The following is a 14,774-nucleotide window of genomic DNA, read 5'->3' as shown; positions in this document are numbered from 1 at the left end:
GTGTTTGCCCATGAAATTTGCATACTAAAGTTGTCAGAGAGATAAATACAGAAAAGCCTGACAGGCACCTCAACAAATCCAATTTGGGGATTGAAATGCGGCCGATGGGCAAACGAATTGTGATTTGTGATTTCGGGATTTGCGATTTGTGTTGTGTGTATTGTGGCAAAAGTCAAGAAGGGGCCCATGTTCTGTTCTGCAAACTGCAAACATGCAACTTTCAGGTGACAGCCAACAACAAACTGGCACACGACAAGACAGTTGAACACGACAAGGTAGCAGCCGAAATCTGGTTAATTGAAACACACAGAATGTCCCGAAAGCAGGTGCCAGATACCAGAATCAGGATACAGATACACATATCCAGAGCCAGAGTTACGCTGAAGATACGTTCTCGCATCCCTGCCGCATTAGCTGCAGTTGAGCGAGTGTCAAGGTGAGGCCAGGTGAGCTCAGCCAGGCAGAAAACAGGCAACAACAGGGTGAACAAAAAATCAGAAAAAAAACTCGGCAATACCAACACAAGAGCTTAGCACCAGTTATCTGGAAACACTGAAAAAATAATGGGTTCTTGGGATATGAAATAGTTTTTAAGTGGGTAAAACTGCGAATAATTACAGGGAGATAAAAAAAAACTTTAAAATCCTGTTAAGTGTCTAAAAATCCACCGTTATAGTTTTTAATTATCTGCTTGGGTATCTATCACTATTTTTTATATTTTATATCAATATTTATAGATATAAAGATTTCATGCTAAATAAAGTAGAAAATTTCTACAATTATAAACAATTGAATAAACATTCTGTAAACCATATTGACAGCTCATAATAATGTTATAAAGTACCACAGAAAAATGCAATTCCCAGATTAAATTACCTTAAATGGACATTTGAGAATATTTTTCTCCGTTCATCGGCACAGCATCCGCCAGCCCTTTGCTACTACCTTTGGCTGCTCTGGCATTTGGCCAAATCACGTAATCACAACTTGTTTATGGCGCATGTGCCAACTATTGCTGACTTACACACCTTCGCTTCCTGCAAATCCGTGAAAATGTGACCCATTGCCGCCCCATGCAGTTGCAGTCATGAAAATTAATTTCAATTAGCGGAAATTGTTTTTACACCTGTTTGCCTTCCAGCACAGTTGTTGCAGTTGTCCAAATCGCTTGGCCAATTTGCTGCCTGTCATCGTCCCATATTGGAGGGTATAAAATCAAGCCCTTGCTGTCTCTCTCTCTCTCTTTGGGAAAATTCATAAATCAAAATTGCAAAAAAAGAAAACAGTGAGAACTCGACAACAAAAAAATTATAGCACAACGCTAGGGCGGGGGCGACACTTGAGTGCAGCAAGAGCCACGCCCAGTCTCTGGGGATTGAATTGAATGAAATTGGATTGGGAAGGAATGGGAAGGAAGGACCTTGTAGCTGGCCAGGGAAATTCCTAGCTGAAACATGTTTTGCATGTCTGGTAGTGCTTTTTAATGCTTTAATTGCAGTCACAGTCAGCGAAGATTTCCTGGATTTTTACATGGTTTTAAAAGTCCCCAGGAGAGAGTCTTCAAATGCTAAAGAGAGAATTTTACTGTCTTCTAAATTAAATTCGTTTAATTTTGATTTCCGCAAACGTCATTAGCAACTGTTTGTTTAGTTTTCTCAATTAAATTCCAATTGGCGCTGCCATAAAAATTGCCATTTCGCGGTGACGATATGTCAGTGTGGCTTTTGATTTCAGTTGCAATTCTATGATTGCGGGGGAGTGTGCTTAGTGGCGGGCCTTCAAATGAATGCCACTTGTTTGTTTTTAAACAAAAATGCAGACAAAACTTAATTGAACATGAAATTGCAGATGGGTTCAAAAATATAAAACCGCAAATATTTGATGAGTAATTGAAACTGGCCTTTTGGCCACGTTTATCGTCGATTTTATTGGTTAATTTTTGTAGTAGAAAATAAATGCAGCGTTAAAATAAATATATACATAAAAATGTATTCCTTCAGTGCTTTAAAATCAACTTTATGAAAAAATGAAAGTTATTTTTTGCTTATTTTTTATGTGGCTACAAGTTTGTTATTTATTGATTATATGGCCAACAAGGAATTTAATTAAAAGTATGGCCAAACTGTGTTGTTTTCCCTCTTTTTTTTCTAACTTTTGATATATTCACCAGCTAAACCGCAGCAACATAACAAACAAAACTTTTCTAATTTTCGCAGATGAGCGCGCCACTGTGCCACAATTTCGTTTTACACCTGTCGAAGCTGCCACACCCACGACGCCGAGCAACTTTTTCCAACTCGCCAGTAAAAACAATAATAACAAAACAAAAAGCAACAAAAACCAAAACGAGAGCAACATCAGTGATATGGAACAGTGCATAGCAGCAAAGTCAAAAAAGGAAACAGACCAGAGTTCAATGCAGCAGCAAACTAGCAATTATCAAAAGAAATGCCACCAAAATCAAACCAGTACTCAGGTAGAGAGCACTTACACAAGCAACAGCGACAGCGAGAGCAGCACAAGCAGCAGCCACAGAGATCTAGACCACCTGAGAAAGCAACTAGAAAACCAACGAGCAACATTACAAGCAACATTATCAGATTTGAGCAGAAGCAGCAGCAACATTAATAGCCACAATATTAATAACATAATTAATAACATTAACAGCAGCAGCAACTTTAAAAGCAGCAGAAGCAACTTTAGTGACAAGAGCAACACCACCAGCAACAGCGATCGTAGCAACCTTAAGAGCAACATCAGGGAAAGCAATAGCAAAAACAACAGCAACAAAAGCAGCAGCAACACTATTTACACCTGCAGCAGCAAAAGCAGCTACAAGAGTTGCCAAAGCAGCACTAGCCACGCTAGCAACACTAGCAGCAACACCTCCTTTGGCAACAATAATTGCTGCACACAATTAAACACGCTCTACTCGCTGCTGGTGCTTTTGATAGTCGGCCTTGCCACCGCCAATGCAGCCTCCAATCCAAATCCCTCACCATTTGCCCGCGAGAGCAGGCGCGATGCTCTTTTGGCCTATTACAAGCGAGCCCACCTGCCGCCGCCGCCGAGTGGCGGCATGCTGGCCTCCTCCACCTATGGGAACTCCCAGGAGCGAGAGTACCATTTGCGTGATGCATCCGGGCTGGATTTTGACGAGCTAACGCCCACCGTCAGTGTGGTGTCCGCACTGAGTCGAGCGGAGCGGTTGCGTAAGCGCAGCGCCACACCAACAACGCCAGCCACAGTCGCCGCCACAGCAGCGGGTGCATCAGCAGGAGCAGCTGCCACATCCTCGAAGTCCAGTCCCAGTGAGGGAGGAAACAGTAGTAGCAACAGCAGGAAACCGGAGGAGAAATGCGAGCCTAGAGTCCTGGAAACGCAGCCAGATGAGCCGGTAAGTGAGAGAAATTATATGAAAGTTTAATATATCTTATTAATTATTATATATATTTCTTTTATTTATATAGAGGGTTTTTTATATTTTGATGTTAAGTAGCAAGCATTTGAGGTGTCATCAATGCATTAATTAGGTCAAAAGCAGGTTTCCCTTCCATTTTTATGTAAAGTACCTATAGTTTAAAGTCCTTTCATTATTTATGCCATTTTCCGCACTTTAAAATTCCTCCTTGAGTCAAATAGCTGAGTCATAAATACTTTTTTCTCTTTCTTTTGCTTTGATAAGACTCCAAAAACACAAATTTATCTCCTTATTGCAAATATTCCATAAGTAATATATATATTTCTCAACATTTAGCCAAGAATTTCAATAGTTTACTCCCGTTTATACTTATACTTGGTAAAGTTTAGACAATTCGTTAAACTTTAGAGCAGCACCAGAATGTTTCTCTATAATTCCCTGCTTCAAGGAAGGTTGAAAACTTTGAGTCCCGAGAAGTACTTACAGCCAAGCAAAATGCATAGGCAACTCTGCCACTGAAATAAGTAAACCGTACAATTTAGTGACTCAAGTTTGCAAACAATCAAAAGGATACCAAGTAGTCTGAGTTCACCTTCGATTGCCTTCATAACTTGTGATGGACAGTTGTGAGAACGAGTGCAGCTTGCACATCGAATCGATCCAAGGCCCAGAGAGACAATTAACGACAATTTACAAAATTGCCAAGTCGGGGCAATAATCAATAAAATTGCTGAGATAGCAGCCCACATATTGTTCACATAAGGTGCTTCCCCTCTCCTCTCTACTCTTCGTCGGCTTCATGCTGACACAAATCTTTGCGCAAAATTGAAATCCCCTGCCTGCCAGGCCACCTTGATGATTGTCGTAAAAAAAAAAAAATATTACGCATACGACATGGCTGACGCAAGCAAGAATTTCGGGATGGAAGTTTTTCACAAGGAGTGAGAAACACAGGAAAACCACGAGATTTTTGGAAAGAGTTGCGGCCTGTCCTGACAGCTTTTCATGTGTAGATGTGTGCCGCCTCCTGCCTAGGTTCCTTACTTTATGAAGCTGCCACTCGTACAAGTTAATTAAGAGATGCTAATGAAGTGAGCAGAGCAGGCAGAGCCTACACTCTCCTCTGATTGAATTAATTTAATTATATATATTTTATTTTCTTTTTCGTTTCGTTCTTCATAATATTTTAATTGAATTTACATGACAATCGCAGCCCAAAGACCTTGAAGCCCCTGAGGCTCAGCAGCAGGACTTTCTCCCGTCGTCTGGCTGTCAGTTTGTGTTGCCTGCTATTTTTAGCCAACTACGCGAAACGCTTCGTATAAATATTCAACGAGGCGGCGGTGTAAACAGAGTCCGATACATGACGTGCTCGAATCGATTACCCAGCGAACTCCCCTCTGACGCAATCCCGACAGCGTGGCGTAATTAAAGGGCCAACAAAAGGATCAGGAGATGGAGCTGAAGCTGGTAAATCGCCGTGAAGCATCCCTCCATCGATTTGAATCTCGAGTGTGGTCAAAATAATAATAAGTAAATGTGACAGATGATGCCACGGGATAAGCCATCATCTTGGCTTTTGTATGTCCTGGTATCTCTTGTTCCCTGGCTCCTTGTCGAATGCCTGTCGGGCCTTGTCCTTGGCGCTCCTGTTGCTCCTGCTGCTGTTGTCACTGTTGTTCCTCTTGTTCTCCTTGCTGTCTTGCGGCGACTTTTGTTACGCTTCCAGCTGGAGTTGGCCTTGCTCCTCCTTTTTGTTGGTTTTTTTTTTTTTTGCGTGTCTGCGTGTGCTGTTTTCCTAACAATGTTGAAGCTGCAAAGTTATTAATAATTGTTTTGTATATTCTTATTGTGTGCGATGTTGGACACGCATATTGCGGCTTTAAGCCAGAAACGTTAGCTACTATGAGGGGCATCTATTGTTACATTGCTATAGATTTTAAATCTCTCGAAAAAGTAGCTTAATGAAATTCGTTTAGATTTGTTTTACTTAACTACAGCATTTAATTTAATGAACTAAAATAATTAATCAACTTTAAATATAAGCAAATTACATTCAATTAATACCCGTATTTGATTAATTGACACAAAAAAGGACTAAACAATTAGGAATCAATGCAAATTGCCCCACTATCCCATTTAAACCCCATTAATTACTACATTTGCATTCACATGTGTGTTTTACACACTAATTTCAGTGACCAATAAGCTGACCCTTTCCATATTTATTATTTATGGAGCCATAAATTTAAAAAACATTACCACTCAACAGAATCATTTATGTTATTCCGATAACACACACACACACGCACACTCACTGCAAACTTCCGTAGCAATCAGCTTATGTCATTCGCCTTGTCGCTCTGAATAATGTAATGAATGCAGGCGTACAGTGAGGCCTGTCTGTGAAAGCCCCGTCGTCTGGCAAGTGTGTGTGTGTGTGAGTGTCAACAGCAGTTGAGCCAAAAGGAAAATGCAAAACAAAAAGAAAAGCTCTGGCAAAAGGAAAACAGTGTCTGACATATTTTATTCATTAAGCACAAAGCATAGAAAATAAAAGGAAAAACATGCAAATGACAATGAGGAAGAGCAGGCCCACACATACACAACACATACACCCAGTTAAAGTAACGGCAACAGTTACAGTTACGCCATGTAAATATTTTTATGGTCATAAGTAGGAATTTTGTACATGCCAAACGGGAAATGCAGATGGGATTGCGGGCCGGGAATATGGACATTAAAAAGCCAGTAAAACGCGCTTTACTGATTTCATTTCCCAGCCTCCGCCTCCGCCTCTGCCTTTGCCTCCCACTGTAGCAACAACTATGCCAAGAGCCTAGACATACACACACACTCACAGTGTGTGTTTGCACAAGTATGCATGTTTTATTGCACACACACTTGGTGTGTGTTTTGTGGCTGCCGCCGCTATTTACAAGTGTTTTCCACATACATTTTCACCCTAACAATGGCTCGCTTTTGTATATGGGTATATGGGTTAGTAGAGACATTTTGTGACTGGTTTTAAAAATAAAGAAAAAACATTAAAAAAGTTTTAATCTATTTTAAATCATTGAAAAATCTTCTAATAATTATTTTTCTTAAACCAATTTTCTGCTCTTCAATTAAAAACATGGTTACCTTTCGTACAAATAAACTCCCAAGAAAATGAAAACATAGAGCTTACTTTACGATACAAACACTTTCAATTGACTTAAGAAAAGGCCAGGCACTAAAAATGCCAAAAATTCACCCATAATATTGTCCAATATTTAACCAAGACCCTCGCTCCAGCCTCACCAATAAGAAAGGGTATATCGCAGGTTTATGATTATGGCCACACCGCATATATACGAGTGTTCAGCGCACTCCATCATAGCTCTATCTGGGAGTAGGTCGTATAGGAAGGTAGGTAACCTGGTCGTTCTGTTTCATCTGTACCTTACACTGATTGCTTTCACCTCGATATGTTCATTTGTGCGCGGAGATTTACATATAAATATGCAAAAACCTACAAAGGGAGAAGGAGAGCCTCTGAAAGAGCCGCAAACATTTGTGTATCGCCGTTGCCGCTTGTTGGCAATTTATTTGGGGCCTCGGTGGCGTATACGCAATGTGGTCGCTCATCATTGGTAGCCCTCTGCTAATGGGAAATATTTGTTTTAAAAGCCAAAAGGTGCCTGCTGCCAGATGAACTACATGACTCACCACCATCCAGAGACAGAGGACTACCCTCTTTTGTTTGCCTTATGCTGTGGTTACTTTTGTTTCCCAAAGCCATAATGATGTCATCTAAGCTGCTGCTGCTGCTGCCGCTGCCGCCCCCAAGCTCACCAGCTCTCGATCTCGAGAGCTTCTTGTAACGTGTAAATTATGTACAAACATTAGGTCGGTGGTCTACGGCGGAGAGCTGAGCAAACTCGGATTAAAAACATTCCCCAGTAGCCGGCGATGGGGGACATTAAATCCTATTATTTCCCAGTCGGAACAAAACTTTTCTTTTGTCGCAAAAACAAAAAACAAAAAAAAGGTGTCGGTCGGAAACGTGTCCTGTGTGCCAGGTGAATAATTAATGTTAGACGGGCGGAGAAATGTCCATCCACATTGTGCTCAGTGGTCACTTAAATCACAAGCCAGTCGTTGCGTATACGTAATTTCTGCCGAATTTACACTGTATTTCACACAAATCCTCATTGAGGCGTTGTCACTAATTTAAATTATTTATTTATACATCTTTGTTAGTTGGTATTTTGGGGTAATTAATTGGAAATTAATTGGATTTTGAGTGGGGAATTATTTATAGTGTTTAGTAGAGGGTTTTATAATAAGTATTCTATATAAAACAATATTTTATTTTAATATTTTCTGAATTTTATATTGCTCAAATTGCCTTTAATATTAATTGTTATATTCTTTTTTATGTCGATTTTTTTTAAGATTCGGTTTATCATAAATTCATTTTAATTTCATGCCTGTTTTTCTATGATTTTCCTTATATTTTTTTAGCTTATAAATCTCCTGCAATAAATATTTCATAGCATCGCTCATCATATTTTATAATATTTATTTTTTTATTAATGCTCTTTTTCCCCTTAAATTAAATATGACCTGTTTTTTAATGATTTTGTTTCAATTTTTTTCTTGCAGTTTTACGACTTCACCGACATCGCCGAGGATGCCGCCCGGCAGTTTATTGAATTTTTATCGAGTAAATTCCCAAATGCCAATACCCCGATTACCATCGATGAGCCAACACGTGCGGAGGTGAGTCGCCGAGCAAATGGCATTGCCAGCTATGCCCTCAACGAAGACGACAATCTTCTGGCTTTTGCCATTGCCGCTCCCAGCATTCACACGGTGGTCGTTAAATTCAGGGATAACGTTACGGTAAGAATCACATTTGCTAATCATATAATATAATAAAATAGGATATTTTAATTCCTGGTAAATTTTTCATTAACCTTTTTGCAGATACCACCGGATCAGGTGCATAATAAGGCGTATTTGGGCTCCTATTGGCGGGAGTTGGGGTGAGTTTTAAGAGCTTTCTACCTTGTATTGGTGGTAATTGTTGGTCTAACATAACATTTTTAATTATTTTCTTTATAAAAACCTTTTAAAAATTTGTTTATAACTTATAATTTAACTTCTGAGATAGATTTAGTTATAAACCAAAGTTTAAACATTATTTTAAACCCTGGTATTTAAACCCTACTATTTAAGAACTCTTTTGCTTTACCCAAAGTTTATTAATTGCTTAATTTAATTAGCTTCCATCCTTTTTTTTATAGTTTTACTTAAACTTGGCAGCTTGCCCATAATGCTAATGGTTTTCCCTCCCATTACAGTGCGGCCTGGAACAGCACGGATGGCACACAGGAGTGGGGAGCTCCCTTTCGGGACTGCAACCTGTTGACGCGTCGCTGGTTATGGCCGTTTCGCATATCCTTCAGCGAGCATAGAATCAAGTGAGTGAAGCACATAAACTACACATACATATATATAAATATATTTATTTATTCGTTATTTATGGTAATCCTTTTGCAGAATTGTGGCGGCTGCTTTTATAGCTGCCGATGAGGATGTGTGCAACGATGGCCTGGAGGAAGTTTTTGGTCGTCGTCATGGGTAAGTTGTTAACAAAAAACTTAAGCTAATAAGGAGGTGATAACTATTACTTAAAACTCTGAACTAAATGGCAACGTTTAAATTTTATAGAAAGGAAATATAAATAAAGAAGAAGATAAATAAATTATTATAATAAATATAATGTTATCTTTCTAAAATAATATTTTGATTCTAACTTTCCTCAGTTGCGATCGAAATACAACTTTTTGCCTGCTCACCGAAAACAAACCCGCTGCCACACGGGACGTGTATACGTGTCTGTGCCGGGAATCCTACTATTTGCCCAACGCCACCCTTCAGGGATTCCGTGGCGATATGGTAGAGCTGTCCGAGGGCTTTGACAACTACTCTTGCATTCCCTGTCCTGGGGGATGCTCGAATTGCGATAACAACGGAGTCTGCTTGACTTATCAGGAGGAGGAAGTTCTCAATATGGACGCCTGCCTACGTCTACTGGTGGCCATTGTCCTAGGGGCCTGCATCCTATGCTGTGTGGTCTTGAGCGTGATTGTGTTCAGGCAAAGAAAGTGCAAGGTAAAGTTAATTTAAATCATAATTTTTAATGAAATAAATAAATACCAAAATATTTAAATACATTTTTCAGGCCATTGCCTCGGGCATGTGGACTGTGCTGGAGACGATACTGCTGGGCATTGTTTTACTTTATGCATCCGTGAGTGATAGTCATCCTGAAGGAAACCTATATTCTATTTATTATATATTTAATTTATTTATTATCCTTTTTCCTGTCAGGTTGCCGTCCATTTCTTTCCCGCCTCCACGGAACGTTGCCTCCTGGAGCCTTGGCTGCGCGAACTGGGCTTCATCACCTGCTATGGCGCCATTATCCTGAAGCTATATCGCCATTTGGTGGACTTTCGCACCAGGAAAGCTCATCGCTGGGTTCTGCGCGATGTGGACCTGCTCAAGTATCTGGGAACGATGGTGTTTGCCGTCATCTGCTATATGGCCGCCTTTACGGCCTCCTCGTTGGATCTGCTGGAAAGCGCCCAGCTGGAGAGTCTGCGGGAGGCGGACACCAATACCTGCCATCCGCTCAAGTGGGAGCTGGTCACGCAGACCAGCGAGATGCTCATCCTATGCTTTGGACTCCATCTGTCCATAGCCAGTCGGAATGCCAATACTCAGTTCAGGGTGAGTTTTGCTGGACGGTTACAGAGTATGTTTTATTTTCTCTATATCCTTAAACAGGAAAGGCAATTCCTGGTGACCGCTTTGACGCTGGAGTTCCTGGTCTCTTCGAGCTTCTACTTCCTGCGCTTTGTCTACCTGCCGGAAATGAGTCCCAGCGCTATTTTGCTGGCTCTGTTTGTGCGCTCGCAGCTGACGAACAGCTTCGCCTTGGGTCTGATATTTGTGCCAAAGTTGTGGTATCAGCACAAGCAGGTAACCTGAAAGCGTTTCTTTTGATTTCATTTACTTTTATTATTGTTTTCTTTTAATTTTCTTATTTTTTTAAATTATTTTTGAGCTTTGGTTTGGTTAGGATAAAGGTTAGAAAGTTGCGGTATCTTAGTCGCTCCCTGTTCACTTGTGTCGTCAAAAAAAAGAAGGATTATATATACCATTATATACTGATTATATACAATATATATGCTGTAAATCATTGCCATTCGTCTTCGTCCTGGATAACAACCGCATTTGGTATTAATTGAGGAAACGATTTTTGTTAATATAAACTAACTATTAACTAGCGAAGGGGAAAGCTTTGTTGCTTTTTCCGCCAACAACAACAGTTCTTTAAGTTCATTTGGTTATGGTTACCCTTAGTTTAAGTTTTAAATTAACATAAATTTAGTCTTAAGCTAACATTGAATTGAAACTTTAGTCAAGCTATGAAGTTGCTGCAAGTGTGTCTCGTGTTTAATTTGTACTTTATACTTTTTTGCACTTTAAATTAATAAGCACGCTGTTTTTATTTGCATGTCTTAGCATTGAATTTTGCATGGAAAATAACAATTTAATTAAAAATGTTAAATTAATGACAAAAATCGGTTTCCTTTTTAAGAACAAAATCAACAAAACTAGTTTCCTCGCTCTGTCTGTCTCTGTGTCTCTCTCTCTCGAATATATATCCAACATAATTCCCCCAAAAAAACTGAATTCTCTGTCTAAGTAGTCCTTCTAACTAGCTGCTAAAGTCCGTCCAACTTTTTTATATTTTGAGTTACCTTTTTGATTTGTTTTCTCTCTGATTTCCAGCACCACAGCAGACACAGTCACCGCCCCTAGGCGCTCACACATAACACCCACATAAGCACAGCTCTCTCTTCCTTTTTCTCTCTTACCCTAAGTTCTTCTATATATGTTTCCATTTCCGTTTCCTTTCTCCATTTTGAGTTTCGACTTCCTTGAGTGTGGTTTGCGGTGTTTGTTGCATCTTCATAGCTTGCAGGTTCGTTCGCTAGCGTATGATCTATCAATACGTTTACCTGTGGATGCTTTCAAGGGTACCTCGCACGACGCCGGCCAGCGGCTGGGCGGCGGCTATGCCGGCCTCTGTCTGGGCGATCCGGACATTGGGGAGCTGACCATATCCGAAATGAGTCCCGAGGACATACGTGCCGAACTCAAAAGGTGAGATATATCGTTTTAAAAGTGCTAAAATCTTTATTTATTTTGATTTAACCATAAATAAAAATCGTCTTAAATTATATTTTCTATGATCCTTCTCCAGACTGTACACGCAACTGGAGATTCTGAAGAACAAGACCCTGCGACAGGACAATCCGCACATCAGCAAGCGACGTGGCGGACGCAAGGCGGGTCATCGTCGCTTCTCCTTGCAGGTGAGTGGTCCATTACCTGACCCGTTCGTAGTCCCACCAAATGCTCATAGTGCTCACTGTACATGACATGATCCACGAGGGGAGAATCAAGACCCCGGGCAGTAGGACATCATCTCTCTCTCCCTGGCTCAGGTTGCTGTAAAACTCTCTTTCTTCAAAGCAAAATCAAAACCTATCCCAAGCTCCCTAGATCTATATTTCTCTCCCCAATTCTCTCTCACTATCTCCGATTCTGGACTTTCTGTCGCTCTCCTGAATTGTTAACGCTCAGTATTTTTGTATGCCACTAATATTAATATATATATATACATCTATAAATATCATTGTTCTTGTCATGACTATGTACAAAAATTCGAATCCCACCACCACAACCAACCAAAAAACAAAAACCAAACAAATACAAAAACCACCAAAATGTTCAATGTAGAAAAAGGGCAGCAAGGATAAGGTAAGAACTGTCGGCCATATAGCTTAAAAACCTAAACCCCTAAAACTCCATGTGTGTTGTGACTGTCTGTAAACTCCCAGAATTATTTCCAAAGCACGTCTGTCTATCAAACCCAAAGAAAAAACATTCAAAAAAACCCCAAAATTGAGTGTTTGTGCGTGTGCATGTGTCCGTTGTCCCCTAGATAGCACCATTTCATGTCTAAAAAAAAATAATAAAACAGAATGCACACTGCTAAAAACTAGACATAACTTAATTATTAAACTCAGACTAATCTATAACTTCAACATTCTTAGGCTCTAAGTGCCAAACATCGCAGCAACAAGCACCACCAGGACATCGAGATCACCGAGGCGGAGCCATCGCGCACGCCCGAGGACTCGGTGTGCAGCGCCGAAGGACCCACGGACACCTATGCAGAAATCTCTGGAGTGTCCCACTCAATGCTCTCCCACTCGATGGTCTCCCACTCCGTTGTCTCGCACTCAAAGTAAGGATATGGATGCTCGCGCAGGAAGCTCGTTCGTTAAAGCTTAAGTAATATCGGATCAGAGAGGGTTATTTGTACATAAGTATTAAGTACGATGCATGTTGGTCTATGTAGATAATATATGTATATGTGTGAGCGAGGGTTAGTTATTATAATATAAAATAGCGACAAACAACACAAACAATAAAAGAATTACTTTAATTTCGCAATGAAAGAAAAACAAAAACGCAAACTCAGAAAGGCAGAAAGAAAAGCAAACACAAAAAACACACACAATAACAAACATTACTTTATTTTTAAAAGAGAAAACGAAAAGTAAAAGTAGTAAAGAAAGCCAGGCAAAAAGAGTTTTTTGTACAATTTTGATAAATTTTTAGAGGATTTTACTTTTGTTGATTTCTCTCTCAAAAAATCTTCAGTTTTTCACTGATCAAAAAAATCAAAGTTGAACGAAAGAGAGCAAAGTATATAAAGAGCCCACCTGTGTAGGTAAACGATGAAACTGTTAAAAACAAAAGTCAAAAGATTAAGAAACTATTATTAACAGAAACCTATTCGAATTTTGTTTAACCTCTAAGTTCCTCCTCAATAGTTACTACTTATAACACTCAACAACAATTCTTGTTTGCCTCCTGTTTTTTTAAATCAACCTGAAAACCACACTAAAACTCTACAAAATGAAAGAGCGGATACACAGCGAAAAATCAGTGAATAATCAGTTGTAAATTTGAGCTTATAGGCATTAAAAAAAAGTAAAACAAACACTAAAAACTAGTAATGAGAAATTCCCACATAACTATCGTACGTTTTACGTCTTACTATAACTTAACTATCAAAATATTATATTTGTATCATAAATTGTATACTTGTAATTCCTAAACCCATCCGAAAAGTTTTTTGTAAATACACGAAAAATAGGACAACAAATTGTTACAATTCCTCGAAAATCAGTGAAAGTAACACCAAGATATACCAAGTAGAGGCTATAGGATAACCCATAATACCTTCCTTTTTTTGGTAACGAAATTTCGTGTCAAGTATTATTAGTTGATTTCCCCCGAGATTTCTCAACATCTTAGATTCCTCGTTATTCTCCCAAAAGAAGTTCGTGTTTTAGAGTATTGAAAACACACACAAAGTGAAGCGAAAAGGACATTTCAAATGTACGCAATAAAGAAGTTTTTTGGAGACGGTCGTCGTTGTGGGGGAAAAGACACACACACAAGTCCATAGAAAACATATAGTACAGATATGGGCATTTATAAGGGTTATAAAAGGTATATCTATATACACTATAACAAAATATATAGCGAGTAAAACATGGCAAATGGTTAAATTAGGTAAACATACAACATGCATGCAACAAATTGAGCATTTAAAACCAAAATAAAAACAAGTAAAATTTAAACATAAACAAACAAAAAATTATAAAAACCAACTTTTGGTTGCGTTTGATCAAAAGTGTGCGTGTAAAAAAAAAAATATTTATGGCATATACATAAACATATAACTAACTTATATTATATATAAAGATATATACATATATATATATGAGTGTAATCAGCATTACAATAAAAAGGAAAAACCAAAACCAAATGAAACGAGAGGCAAACTAAATAAGTGTCTCGCAAAACTACAAAAGATGATTGGAAAAAAGAAACAGAAAACATTTTGAAAGTGTGATAGTGTTCATAATATTCGTTCATTGTAATTAAAAATGAGAAAACAAAAGCAACTAAAATAAACTAAAATGATCAAATGGAAAAGGTGTTTCGACTTTTGGGTTGGGGATTTGATTTGAACCTACGTAAGTAATAATTTTAGAAAAATATAGCAGATTGATTTTAAAATAGACAATAAATCTTGAGATAACATATTTCATATAAATGGTATTGGCGAAACTTGGGATATCCTTTTAGTGGTTTTTGATATTAACAAAAATATAAATTAAAACAAACCCTAAATTCTCTATCT

At 38.9% G+C, this 14,774-nt stretch overlaps 1 protein-coding gene across 7 annotated transcripts in view; it reads left to right on the top strand.

Moving 5' to 3' along the window:
* Window positions 1-14,566, top strand: part of smog (G-protein coupled receptor 158 smog) — a 47,938-nt gene extending 33,372 nt beyond the window's left edge. For 2 of the 7 annotated variants that reach the window (XM_070284778.1, XM_070284776.1), the window contains exons 3-15: window positions 2,217-3,397; window positions 8,072-8,311; window positions 8,396-8,454; window positions 8,773-8,892; window positions 8,972-9,052; window positions 9,238-9,586; window positions 9,657-9,725; window positions 9,806-10,207; window positions 10,265-10,459; window positions 11,469-11,650; window positions 11,751-11,862; window positions 12,290-12,310; window positions 12,607-14,566. In XM_070284778.1, the coding sequence (XP_070140879.1) occupies window positions 2,366-3,397; window positions 8,072-8,311; window positions 8,396-8,454; window positions 8,773-8,892; window positions 8,972-9,052; window positions 9,238-9,586; window positions 9,657-9,725; window positions 9,806-10,207; window positions 10,265-10,459; window positions 11,469-11,650; window positions 11,751-11,862; window positions 12,290-12,310; window positions 12,607-12,804 (3,060 nt within the window). In that variant the 5' untranslated portion in view covers window positions 2,217-2,365 and the 3' untranslated portion in view covers window positions 12,805-14,566. Of the gene's footprint in view, window positions 1-1,751; window positions 2,112-2,216; window positions 3,398-8,071; window positions 8,312-8,395; window positions 8,455-8,772; window positions 8,893-8,971; window positions 9,053-9,237; window positions 9,587-9,656; window positions 9,726-9,805; window positions 10,208-10,264; window positions 10,460-11,275; window positions 11,433-11,468; window positions 11,651-11,750; window positions 11,863-12,289; window positions 12,311-12,606 lie in introns of those variants that run through there. The other 5 variants (XM_070284775.1, XM_070284771.1, XM_070284768.1 and 2 more) reach the window with 5 other exon arrangements.
* The last annotated feature ends 208 nt before the right edge of the window (window positions 14,567-14,774 follow it).

Source organism: Drosophila kikkawai, chromosome 2L (assembly GCF_030179895.1).
Source record: "Drosophila kikkawai strain 14028-0561.14 chromosome 2L, DkikHiC1v2, whole genome shotgun sequence".
Classification (NCBI taxonomy): domain Eukaryota; kingdom Metazoa; phylum Arthropoda; class Insecta; order Diptera; family Drosophilidae; genus Drosophila; species Drosophila kikkawai.
Note: the sequence above shows the minus strand (reverse complement) of the source record. Positions and strands in the feature narration are given on the sequence as shown.